We start from the raw sequence: 13994 nt of genomic DNA, 5'->3' as shown, positions 1-13994 counted from the left end.
ATGTTGACTGAAAACTAAGCTGGATGAGAGCTAGATAAAGGATTACATGGGATCTCCCTCTTTTCTCTTCAGGATCAACTCAATGTGGGAAAATTTGAAGATGGGCCAAGGATGTTGAGTAAATGACCTCCCTATCTTTATCTCTTTCCAGAGCAAGTTGTGAGCTAAAGCCTCCCTAACATTAATAGAGGATAACATTTTTACAGTTTTTAAGTCCATAAGAATTGTGAGCGAAAGCCTCCCTAACATTAATAGAGGATAATATTTTTACAGTTTTTTAAGAACATAAGAATTGTGAGCTAAAGCCTCCCTAACATTAATAGAGGATAACATTTTTACAGTTTTTAAGTCCATAAGAATTGTGAGCGAAAGCCTCCCTAACATTAATAGAGGATAATATTTTTACAGTTTTTGAGTCCATAAGAATTGTGAGCTAAAGCCTCCCTAACATTAATAGATGGTGTTATTTTTACAATTTGTGAGTCCATAACAACAGTGGACCTTATGGCAAAACCTGTTATGAAGCCTTTAATGAGAAATCACATTACCTCCTTGTTGGAATATTTAGCCAGATTTTCTGATAGCTTAATGACCCTGACCAGAGAATGATAAACATGTTTGCATAGTTGTCCTGGGAGAAGTTACTTCTTTGAGTGCAAAAAGTGGTCTGCCTATGGGTGACATGCTCTGCCTTTCATTGAGAGCTATGTCAGTTAAATAAGTATTGGAGTTTGTGTTTAGCTGTCCATGCTTGCATCAGCATCTGGCTGTGCAGTTATTCTTCTCATCCATCTTCAAAATTTCCCCCATTAGATTGGTCCTGAAGAAGAAAGAAGAGTATTTAATTTAATCCCTCATTTATTTCTCATTCAGTTGGATTTTTATCACCCTGAGGCCAGATATTGGTCTGAGAATTAAACAAATGTATGTGAACCTGCAAGACAGCAAGAAACATTTACCATTATTAAATGCACAACAGTATCTAGGATTGGAGTGGTTGCCAGTAGGTTAGGATTACCCAGAGAATTAGGCTTATCAAACATTGCACTGAGCCAGATGTCAGGGTGTTGTTCATCCCAGCGTAGGTACTTCTGTGCTGATTTTAACTTTTTAAATTGTTAATCATATCTTGACAAGTAAGATCCTCCATGTAGATGGTGTGCTCATCTAATTGAAAGAATATATACTTGCAAGAGAAATGCCCGACTGGAATCTTTCTCAATGATGGTGGCTTTTTATATACTGTAAATCCCAGAATACAATTATCTATGATTCTTATTATCATTTGGAGGCTATTTTTTTTACTAGATCTGAAAGAGCTGCCACAGGATCTTTAGACCCTGCGTTCTTCAACTCAACAATCCTCTGAATGCCTTCAATATCAATTAAGTCAAACATGTCTATGTAGTCTCCCCAAATAGCTTTCTTTTTAATGCTGGTGGGGACATGTGTGGTGATGTGGGAATGAGGGAATGTGATCATTTCATTGTTACTCATCACCATGGGGATAAAAAAACTGGGTCAAATTAATGTCCTGGTAATCTGGTAACACCTTACCCAAAAGCTGAAGAAGGATTATTTGGACTTGCTTGCTTGCTGGGATCCTACCTGAGTAATGTTCCCTGTGGGCTTATTTCACCCAAAATTATTTTCTAAAACATAACAAAATTCTAGCTCTGCCCTCATCTGGTAAGTAATCTATAAATTCTTCCAAGTTTTCATCTACTGCTTACCCCCCCCCCTTTTAACAAAAAATAAATAAAATAAAAAAATCTTGCATCAATAAGTAACAGCCAAACTGAAGTATCTGAGAAGGACCTAGTGGCATTTGAAATATCCTTTCAATTCTTTCATCATGGCCATTTATCTGACATGTTGACTGCTGTCTGAGCTTCAAGGGATTAATGTTGCCAACTCTCCTGCATACCAACAGGTCCTGAAATAACAGAATTAATAAATTAAATAACATGACATCCAGCAAGCTAATTAAACTAGCAACCCCCTAAAGCTGAATAATTTGCTGTTGGTGCCCATGAGTCTTACAAGCAAGTCCCCCTTTGAAAGTCTCTTCAGTCAAGTTTTGTGATTACTGTCTCTTTAACAGTGATAAGCCATATATCTTTGTAGCTCTGATTCTCATTTTTTTAAAGAGTTAAGCTGAATGCCAAAAATCTAAAGAATGTGTTGCTGTTGTGGGCATTCAAGAACGGTATGAATAAGCACTTGTTTATGTAGTAGTGTTAACTGCTTGCTTTGTGAAAAACAATGTTAACGACCTTTACTTGCCTAACTAAGCAACCAGTGCAGACTGCATAAACATGCTGCTTCTCTTATGAAGGCAAAAGTGGGACAATTAACACAATGAGACCTATTTCCAAAATCTGGTAAGTATACCTCTTAATTTGCCAAACTGAAACTGAATATGCAGTCAGACTGGCCATAGCCCTCAATCCTAAAATCATGCAAGCCTTTGTTTAAAGATCTGGTAGGATAAACAATGGGTGTTGTTTAAATGTGAAAGTCTACACAAGAAACTCACATAATGGTTGATTATCTCCTTTCTCACTTGATTGACTGCAGGCAATTTATTATTTCATTTGTTTTTTTCTTATTGCCTTTTTTTTTTTTTTTTAAGATAAATGCTTCCTATAAATACTCAGAAAACAAGAGCTAGAAACCTAAACCCTTGTACGGTATCCATAGATACCTGACACCAGTATTTGCTTGCTAATATATTAAGACTGATACTGAAAGAGAGGAGAAACTAATAAAAATGAACCACTTTAACTGAAGACCAAACTGTTGACACAAACTTATTTTATGGCATTTGTTGATAAGTGCTTTTGTCCAAGACATATTTGAATTTCTTCAGATAAAAACATGTCTTAAAACAACATGTAAATATCCCAGCATGAATATCATATGACTCTAAAGCAGAAGATGTAATCAACAAATTATTACAGACCCTCCTACCTACAAAGTACATACAATTCCTATAAACAAATTATTCCAGAAAATTGAAAAACTAAAAACAAAAACTAGAAACAACTAATAAAATAAGTAATAAACACTAGCATTAGCCCAATCATTAGATGCAATTTAAAAATCAACTAACGCAACAAAGACTTCACCTTCAAAACACAATTAATAGATAATGCTTTTATCTGAAGAAGTTCAAATACATTTTGGATGAATGCGCTTATCAATAAATGCCATAAAATAAGTTCATGTCAACAGTTTGGTCTTCAGTTAAAGTCAGTTTTTTTATTGACTTGTCCTATTTGGATTTCTCTTTGGATTAGTTTGACACTGAAAAATGTCAGAATTAAATTGCCCTTATTAAAAATGATACCCAGTTACTCTTAGTCTGTTAAATAACAGCATGAATGACCTTTCCTGCCTTCATTTTGTCTAGTTAATGGCTTGATTACTGATCATGGCCAACTAAAATCATATTCTTAATCCCAAACTCTCGCATGATCCATTGGCCTTGCCCACACTAAACCTGTGTCTTAACCACTAAGCCACAGCCCAAAAATCAACCAAGAAAGAAAAAAAATCAGACTAAAACAACACAAAAATGCCTGTTAACAGATTCAAATTTCAAACCAAAATACTTCATGCCTTAATTGCATCAATTAATTACCAGTCCAGTTGCTGGCAGATGGTTCCATAGCAACACAGGGGTTCAAGCCAAGATGGTGACTGACAAGATGTCTTGTGAGCTAGTGACCAAAGTACTCAAACCACCCAGCTCCTCCCTTTACCACCAAACTTGCTCATGGATAACATGCTTGTTGGCAAGGTGTCATTCTGAAGCTCTTTAATCCCCACATACAATCAACCTCTAGCAAGCCGAACTCACAGATGATAAGCAAGCTTCCTTACCTATCTATCCATGTGACCCAGTATAGTAATCTTTATTTTGTAGTTCGTCTCACAGACAACTAGATTTCAGTCTAAAAAGCAGGCATTCCTAATCAACAGCAAACATATCAACATTTCCACTAGATATGACATATCTGACAAGAAAGAAAGAATTGGTCAGTTAAGTGTTATGTGCACATACTCTTTATCAAGAATAGTTGTACAAAGTGCTTTCTGCTTTTTTGTTTGATGTATACAGGCTATAAAATCTCTCAGGTCTTCAACTTGCATTTATCTTCTAATTTTTTCAATTGGCTCCACACTATAGTACACATTCTTTTAAAAATGACTTATACTTCTCCTTAGCACCTTCAAACTTATCACTCCATTCCACAGTTTGAGTTCCCTGAACTTGCACTCCCATATGACTCTGATTTGCTACTAAATGCCCAGTAAATCAGACAAGAATAACAGTCAAAGCACACATGCCTAAACAAGCAAAACTTTAGCTTCTTTGCTCTACATTTATTCATGGTCACCACAAACTGAATAAAAATGACAGAAAGAAATCTTATCTCTTACTTGTTATTTTCCTTCCCCTGACATCAAGTAAATATTTGATCTTTAAATGTATAAACTTTAAATTTCACCAGTATGTGCCTTGATTGTTTTACATGCAAAGCACTAATTGGCATATGCACTATATGACCCTGCTCTTTTTTAATTTGCACCATATTTAATCCAATCCAACTTGCCAAGTTATATGACATACCATTCAAACCATCAGCTTTCTTTAGTACATCAGTGATATGAATATGTTTGCCATTTTTCCGTATTTCTACTTTGTACAACAAAAAGATATAGTCCTCACTGAAGTCGACATTTCCCTTTCCTAACTGTTTTTATGGCATCAGCATGAGAATTCATAGCATCTACCACCTCTGACTCGTGCATCTTTAAATCCCCTATATATTCCAACAAATACATACTAATGCTTTAGATCTCAGTTCAAAGCATCTCCTTCATATTGGCCAAGAGAAATTCAATCATTATCATTTCATGCTAGTCTACTTATTCAGAGTTGGGAGATTCAAGACTGTGCTCATCCCTCACCTTCTTGGATGCCTCTTCTTCTAACAAACTCATATCTTTTAATTGCTTGCTTTCTTTTATTTTTCAGTTTTCTTCCACATTGAGTCATGCATCTTCATCTTCATCTCCTTTACCAACATACAAACTATTTTATGGTTTACAAATTGTAGTTTTAATACACTAATTAAAATTAACTCACAGAGGGACTGAGGAGAAAATCTTCTATCTAGAGTACCATCACTGAACATCCCATGTTTGTTATGAGTTTGGTGGTTTTCTTAGCTCTGTTGGCATGTACCTTGCTTTTTTTTTCAGGCATTTGAAAATATAGTAGCATAGCATTGTCAACCTCTGCATTAATACTGGAACAAAGTACTGAATGTGTGATCCTTACTTGTTCTTCTTTTTAGTAGCAATTATATTCCTATGTATCACGGACATTTATTATGAGGGGATATTTTAGTTAGGATGTTTCTAGAGGTAATGGGAGGGACAAGTTAGTTTAGGCATTGCCGTCTGCCTCTGTCTATAGGAGACATGGGGGCCAGACCTAGGGTGAATTTAAGATTTCCCATCTATTGGGGAAGGTTACATTTATATAGGGTTTGGGGTGGACTTTGCTTCACAGAGAAGGGGAGCCTGATCCAGACCTTGGGGACCAGGGATCCTTTGAGACACATATCTGTCTCTCTACAACGTCTTATTTGTGTCACAAGCAAAACATAAATCCTTGGATCTAGTGGTTCTGATGCTGTTCATTTTCTGGATGTGCAAAAGATCCATCAAAGCTGGATCTGAAGATGCCTTGTATGCCAGGCATACATCACCTGTCAGTAACCTGTAGGAGACCAAGTATAGAGATAGGGCTTTAAGGCAATCCATATAGGACAATGTGTTTATACCCTGGATTCTGGTAAGGAACCTGTGTGGGCACTCCAACTCTTGCAGATGAATCGACAGTTACATGCTGAAGGGGGCATTATACTCAATGAAGAGTCTGATAATGGCCAAATAAAATAGCACTATGACTCCCCTGGACCTGGATGTCATACCAATGTTTCAGTATTTTATACTATGTCAATTACCTTTTTAACATGTTTTTGTATTTTGCAAGATTATTACATGATAATCGGTGTTCACTGAATTATTTGATAATTTTCTGTGTTCCCTAGACTATAGCAAAAACCTCATCGTATGTCCTAATCAATGGCTCATCTATAATCAAAGATGTTACTTCATTTCTGAAGAGAAGCGGACTAGAGATCAGAGTTGGCAATACTGTAAAAGCCAGGGAGCAGCACTGCTTACTATTAATGACAAGAAGGAACTGGTACGAACATTTTTAATTACATAAACATATACTTGCATATTTGCAATGTAAATTTGCTAGCCTGGTAAAAAAAAATTAGACAGCTATCAGTTTATGATGATACATTTCATGATTACAACATTTTTTTAACGTTTTGTATTCATTACTTATAAAAGTAGAAATCACTATCAATATCAGCAACACTGGTACATACAAAACCAGTTGTACAAATAAATACATTTTTGTTTAAAACTGGATCCCTTCAATAAATATTTGTATCAGACAGACCTTTTTTAATTTTCATAATGTATAATTTATGTACACAATACTGTTGCTATAATAACAGTTGTTAAAACCAAGACTGTATGACGTAAAAGTATATTAATTTAATATATATATAATAAACAGTAGCTTTTACGTTTAATAATGTACACATTTCTGCACAAAAATAAGCTGCAAAATACTGCTCAGTGGAAAAAGGAAGACATCTGCTCAGCAAATAACAATTGTTTCTTCAGTACAGTGTAAGTGTTTGTGTTTTGTCTCATCAACAATCATACACAGATAATTCATCAGACTGGTTGAATAACTTAACAACAGAGTTTTATGCACAAATTGTGTGAATAAAGACCAATCAACTAATTTAGTATTTTAAAGTATACATCATATATCATATATATGTATACATTTATCTATGCCTATATATATATATATATATATATATATATGTATGCCTATATCTATATCTGTATCTGTATATGTATCTATATCTGTATCCGAATCTGTATCTGTATCTGTATCTATATGTATATATGTATCTGTATCTATATCTGTATCTATACCTGTATCTGTATCTATATCTGTATCTGTATCTATATCTGTATCTTTATCTGTATCTATATCTATATCTATATCTATATCTATATCTATATCTATATATGTATCTGTATCTGTATCTATATCTATATATGTATCTGTATCTATATCAGTATCTGTATCTATATCTGTGTCTATATCTATATATATATATATATATATATATATCTGTATCTATGTCTGTATCTATATCTATATCTGTATCTGTCTCTATATATATATCTGTATCTGTATCTGTATCTATATCTGTATCTGTATCTATATCTATATATGTATCTATATCTGTATTTGCATCTGTATCTGTATCTGCATCTGTATCTATATCTATATCTATATCTATATCTATATCTATATCTATATCTGTATCTATATCTGTATCTGTATCTATAGCTATATCTGTATCTGCATCTATATCTATATCTATATCTATATTTATATCTGTATCTGTATCTGTATGTATAGCTATATCTGTATCTGTATCTGTATCTATATCTGTGTCTATATCTATATCTATATCTATATCTATATCTGTCTCTATATCTATATCTGTATCTGTATCTGTCTCTGTATCTATATCTGTATCTATATCTAGATCTAGATCTGTATCTATATATATATCTGTATCTGTATCTATATCTATATCTGTATCTATATCTATATCTGTATCTGTAGCTATATCTATATCTATATCTATATCTATATCTATATCTATATCTATATCTGTATCTATATCTGTATCTGTATCAATATCTATATCTATATCTATAGCTGCATCTATATCTATATCTGTATCTATGTCTGTATCTATATCTGTATCTGTATCTGCATCTATATCTATATCTATATCTATGTCTATATCTATATCTATATCTGTATCTGTATCTGTATCTGTATCTGTATCTGTATGTATAGCTATATCTGTATCTGTATCTATATCTATATCTGTATCTGTATCTATATCTGTATCTGTATCTATATCTATATATGTATCTGTATCTGCATCTGCATCTATATCTATATCTGCATCTGCATGTATATCTATATCTATAGCTATATCACAGGATCTTAGGATAGTAGGAGGCTATTAGGCTAACAGCCCTAGAGCCTTTTTCAGCCTAACCATTCATGCCCCAATTTTCCCAATTATCAATGCCCAAGGACTTGGATGGCTTTGGTGTATACCTGTCCCTTAAGGCATCTACAAGTTGCCACTATCCACGAAGGACACACTAGAAAAGCCAAGGGTGAATTTGTGATTCCCCTTTGGGCCAAATTGCATTTCACATGATCATAGGATATTGAGGGGAGGAGGTGCAGCATGAGCTCTATAGCCACTCGACAGCTCCACTGAACATCTGCCAGGTACTTGTTGAGTTGCTATAGAGCTCATGCTGCAACCCCCCCCAAATTAAACTTATCTCTGTACATTTTCTTTTATTAAATTTGCATAATTTACATTTACATTTAATCTGCCCCCCCCCCCCCAACACATACACACACATACACACACACATGCACAGGTAATTATTCAGAAAACTACTTCACATAGTAGTGCTTTATAAGAATAATTTGTGACTTCCTTTGAACATCATGTTACATCACTTATGAAGTTAGTGTTGCTTCACTTCAGAAATCATAGCAGTGAATGACATATTACTTGTTTAACATCTCTATTACTTAATATGCTTAATTATTTCCATACTTTGTAAATAGTCTGGAATTGTGGTATAAGAAACATACATAAATCTTGTATCAAAATAATTGTTCTTCCTCTTTCTCATTAACAAGACACTGTGTTGATTCATTCTACACGATCTACTTGTCAAGCCCTTTCAGAGCAGGACTTGACAGGAAGATGTAAGGGGTGGTCATGACATAACACTTAACAGATAAAGTAAAATTGTATTGAAGTTTTTATATCTTGTCGATCATTTCGTGACCAGACATTTCCGGGAATTATCACCTTAAAACTAGGAAAAGTCCTGCATAAAGATCACGTTTCACATAATGGTTTAAAAATTGGCTAGAATAAATGCTAAACAACTACATGTCAAGACACAGTATGTCTGTGAGAAGAGGTACATATGGCTCCCAGTCAAATGATTTCTACTGATGTCCTTTTAAACATAGTAATGACTCTTGTCTGTGTTGTAACCTCGTATACGGGGTCCACACAAGTCATTTTACATATGTGTATGTATATATATATATATATATATATATATATATATATATATATATATACATATATATGCATATATATATATATATATATATATATATATATATATATATATATATATATATATATATATATATATATATATGTATATGTATATATATGTGTGTGTGTGTGTGTGTGTATGTGTGTACATCCCTAAATCTAAAATTCACAATAGTGAATTGCAACAGATTGAACACATTTGGTCAAACAGCAGATAATTGAAAATTTAAAAAATATATATTTTTTGCAAGGGACAAGCTCCCTGCACCCATTACATTCCCTGCTATATTTTAATTACCAGCTGTGAAATTGCACTACTGTGATCTTGAACAGAAAAAACAGACAATAGTTTTGATTAGCTGATTTTCAATCAGCTGTACCAGCTTTTCTTCCAGTATGACTAGCTGTCTTTGAACTTCTAGAATGAAACCTATATATATATATATATATATATATATATATATATATATATATATGTGTGTGTGTGTGTGTGTGTGTGTGTGTGTGTGTGTGTGTGTGTGTGTGTGTTTGTGTGTGTGTGTGTTTGTAGATAGATCAGTAGATAGATACAAGTTTGATAATCGTTTTGATCTGTGATGCTGGTTTGATGGGTCTATATTATAACATCGAAGTCTAAAAACATCAAATGTTATAATATCGACCCCATTCAATCGAAACACCAGAAAACCGAACAGTTAGAATAGCGATATTTTTCCCAGTGAAAAAATTCGCTGTTCCGACAAATATACACACAACTCAAGCACACCAAAATAAATAATCCACACACATACACTTCACGAAACCCTACACTAAACCAGACATACACCACTAGCTACCCACTTACCTTAACCCAACCCTAACCCTAAGGTCCCTAACTATCGCACACTCACCTTACCTGCTCCCTAACCCTAACTCACCTATCCCACCCTAACCCTCACGTCCACACAATCGCACATTTACCTGACCTGCGCTCTAACCCTAATTCACTTAATATGCCCCTAACCCTAAAGTCTGTCACTACCGCACACTCACCTCACCCGCGCCCTAACCCTAAAGTCCTTAACTACCGCACACTTACCTTATCCCAGTCCGTTTGCTCATTTACTTTAACCTGGTCCATAACCATCGCACCACACATAGCTGAACCCAATCCATAACCTCAGTACGCTCACTTCCCTAAACCCAGTCTGTAACCATCGCACCACACTGCTGTAAATAGCGAAGCCACGGACGACTGAAATCTTACCCTAGGTAAAGTTTCGATGTTCTGAAGCTTCGCTATTTTCAGCTTTTGCCCTAAAGGGTTCGATATTATAATATTTGAAGTTTTTGAACTTCGATGTTATAATATAGACCCGGTTTGATTTCCCCAATACCTTTTTTTCTTTTGAGACCACATAGGTTTCCAAACAAATACTCATTTTCTTCTTTGAGTGTTTTGTTCAATGTCAGCAGTCCAAAATCCATTCTGTATGCTAAGGATCTGCATTAGGATTGGTATAAGTACATGTTTGAATGTGCAGTACCATGAACTTGATGTTCCAGTAAAATGGGATTCTGAATCAATTTTGGGAAAGATAGAATGCTTTTTCAAGAAGAAAACCCAGCATCATATATTACCAGGCTTATAGTATGAACCATACAATTCAAACCAAGAAATACAACAAAGAAGCAAGGATCAGAAGTTCTCTGCACTATTTATTGATACACAAATTTGATTAAGCACTTTCATCCAATTAAAATGGACTTCATCAGAATAACATATCACCAAAAATGAAGTTACTTTATACCTTTTTAAAACAGCCACATGACCAAATTAAATTAATTAAACAATTAGCTAGAAATTTTAAGAAGACATCTAAATCTAGACATAGCACCATAGTATGAAATTAGAAAATATTTTAAACTTGATAAAATATGTTTAAAACCAAAGTAACATGGTTTTTAGGGTCTATATTATATCCTCGAACACTTAAAAAAGTGAATGTTGATTGATCAAACTTATTTTCGTGAAACTGCAAAATATCAAAGCAGCAGAAACTCGAATTTTTTCCTAGGGAAAGAATTTGGTTGTCCGTTTCTTTTGCTTCGGTATTTTCAGTGTTATGGTGAAAAGTTACCGGTCGGATTCAGATAAGTGTGCGATTGTGTGGATGTGAGTGTTAGGGTAATTTAGGTGAGTTAGGGTTAGGTCTCAGGTTAGGTGTGTGTGCGACTGAGTGGACATGAGGGTTAGGGTGGATTTAAGTGAGTTAGGGTTAGGGAGCGGGTGAGGTGAGTGTGCGATAGTGACGGACCTTAAGGTTAGGGTTTGGGTTAAGGTAAGTGGGTAGTTAGTGGTGTGTGCATAGTTTAGTGTAGGGTTAGGTATCAGATTTTAGGTGTATGTGTGTGGATTTCTGTTTGTTTGGTGTGCTTGTGTTGTGTGTATGTGTTTTGGATCAGCGATTTTTTTCCCTGGGAAAAAAATCACTGATCTAACAGTTCGAGATTGTAAGCTTTCGCTTAAATTAGATCGATCAATCAGCGTTCACTTTTTTAAGCGTTCGATGATATAATATAGACCCGGTTTTTAAAAACACTACATTAGTTTGACTATCAAATGGCATAAGCTGCATTTAATTTGAGCAGACTGCTAATGGAGACTGTTTCATTTATACTGGGAAACAATATTGGCATTACATCTCAACTGCCTTTTAAGTTTCTTGTATTGTTAAAAGTCATCCAAAAGCTCTCTCCTTGGACCCAGGTCTACATGATCAATGACAAAAAAATTTAAAAGAATGTGTAGGATATGTTTTAGTATATGTGAGCTAAGTGTTCCTTTTGTCAGTTTTGTGAATTATCATATTGATGTTGGTATATTCTGGATCTCTATGACCATTTTTGTTTTGCCAGTATAAAAACAGTCACAACGCTGGCACCTTGCAACATAAAATTACTACTGCAGTAATACTTTTGTTTAAGTTTAAATTTGCCGTAGTTATGTAAGGAAAAACTTGTCCCATCTAGGACATAAATCTGTCAAATCTTTCCTAAAACCCTACATACCTACAAGTGCCCTCGGTTCTGAAAACAAACAACTCCTAACTGTCTACTTTCCAAACAAAAGAGCTGGGCAGTGCATATACTCTCATGCCACTGCCAAGCTTTGGAACTGTCTGCCAACAGACATTACTAACATTGAGAGCTTTAACAACTTCAAACACAACCTAAAAAAACATTTTCTATGTCATCAGACCTGCCCCTGCTCTTTCTCTAATAGGTGAACTCCATTCACTCTCTAGAGGCTTTCCTTTCTATCCCTAAATCAGGAGTTTCATCTACTAACCACAAGCGTTTTGGACTAAGCAACTTTACCTATTTCTACACACTTAACTTTCCCATCCTTCTAATCATCTACTTGCATCTAATGTTCTGATCCTCACTCTTCACTTTAATCCTACCTGATGTATAAAAAAAAAAAAAAAAAAAAAAAAAAAAAAGTTTCCAGTCTACCACTTTCATTTAGTATGTGTTTTATTTATTATATCTACATCTCTGTACTTATTTTGCATTTATTATTGTATCTACCGCTCTGTACTTATAGTATTAAGTTATTATTAATGTATGCTTTAATACCTGTGTTTATCTGGTTCATGTAAACTGTCTTAACTTTCATGTATCATTTGGAGCTCCTCTCCCTGGGCTTCCGCTGAAAATGGGTTCCTGACTCAGTCGGACTTTCCCGGTAAAAAAATGTTAAATAAATAAACTAAAATAAAATAAATAGAACTACATTGTGAACAGTGACCATACGTCACCATTCTACCATTACACTTAGGTTGACTGGTCCATTCATGTAAAGATTTTAAACAGGCAATGTTTTTGTACAGTATTTTAGATCGCTCTCTTTTTAATCTAATAAATTCGTGGTCAACCCCAGACAAACTCCAGTTCTTTTGTATTATCGAGCAGATATTAAAAAAATGAGTGTTAAAAGGTCATACTAGTGCTATCTGAAATTGACTTTGACAAGTGCCCAAATTACTGGCACCCCTAACCTGCCCTCCAGTGGCTGTGTCAAGCAATAGTAAGAAATGGCCTTATGTGTTCTTCATTTTAACCTCATCAAATATGTTGTTTAGAAATAGCTCAGGGTACCCTCTACTCATTAGCATATTCTTCAGTTTGTCACACTTGACTTGAAATATACATCAGACACCATCCAAGCTAATCTCTTAACTAGGGACTTTTTTGATCAATGGGATTTCGGCTATCAAAATGCAATAGGGAGTTAGAATGGGTAGGCTTTCGATATATTGTGGATTCAAACTTGTTCAATGTTCTGTTCCGTATAATAGAAACAACACAATAATTCAACTTTTTGAACTGTACATTCATGGTAAATTTAAGGAAATGTGCTGTAGAGGGTAATACTGAAAAAATTGATCCAATTTATCCTTAGTATCTATCCAAAAAATAATAATGTCATCAAGAAAGTGACCGTACAGAAACCACCTTTTCTAAATTCAGATGTAAATACAAAATTATTTTCCCAATAAGTTAAACAATATTTACAAAGACAAGGGGCCAAGCTTCCCCCATCATAACATCACTAATCTGTCTGAATAGCTGGTTCTCAAA

At 34.5% G+C, this 13994-nt stretch overlaps 1 protein-coding gene across 2 annotated transcripts in view; it reads left to right on the top strand.

The window, feature by feature from the left end:
* Window positions 1-13994, top strand: part of LOC122808700 (CD209 antigen-like protein E) — a 1430102-nt gene that overhangs the window by 93746 nt on the left and 1322362 nt on the right. For both annotated transcript variants that reach the window (XM_044079686.1, XM_044079687.1), the window contains exon 2: window positions 6132-6289. In XM_044079686.1, coding sequence (XP_043935621.1) covers window positions 6132-6289 — 158 coding nt within the window. The remainder of the gene's footprint in view (window positions 1-6131; window positions 6290-13994) is intronic.

Source organism: Protopterus annectens, chromosome 8.part0 (genome assembly GCF_019279795.1).
Source record: "Protopterus annectens isolate FY-2018-M chromosome 8.part0, PAN1.0, whole genome shotgun sequence".
Lineage (NCBI taxonomy): Eukaryota > Metazoa > Chordata > Ceratodontiformes > Protopteridae > Protopterus > Protopterus annectens.
Note: the sequence above shows the minus strand (reverse complement) of the source record. Positions and strands in the feature narration are given on the sequence as shown.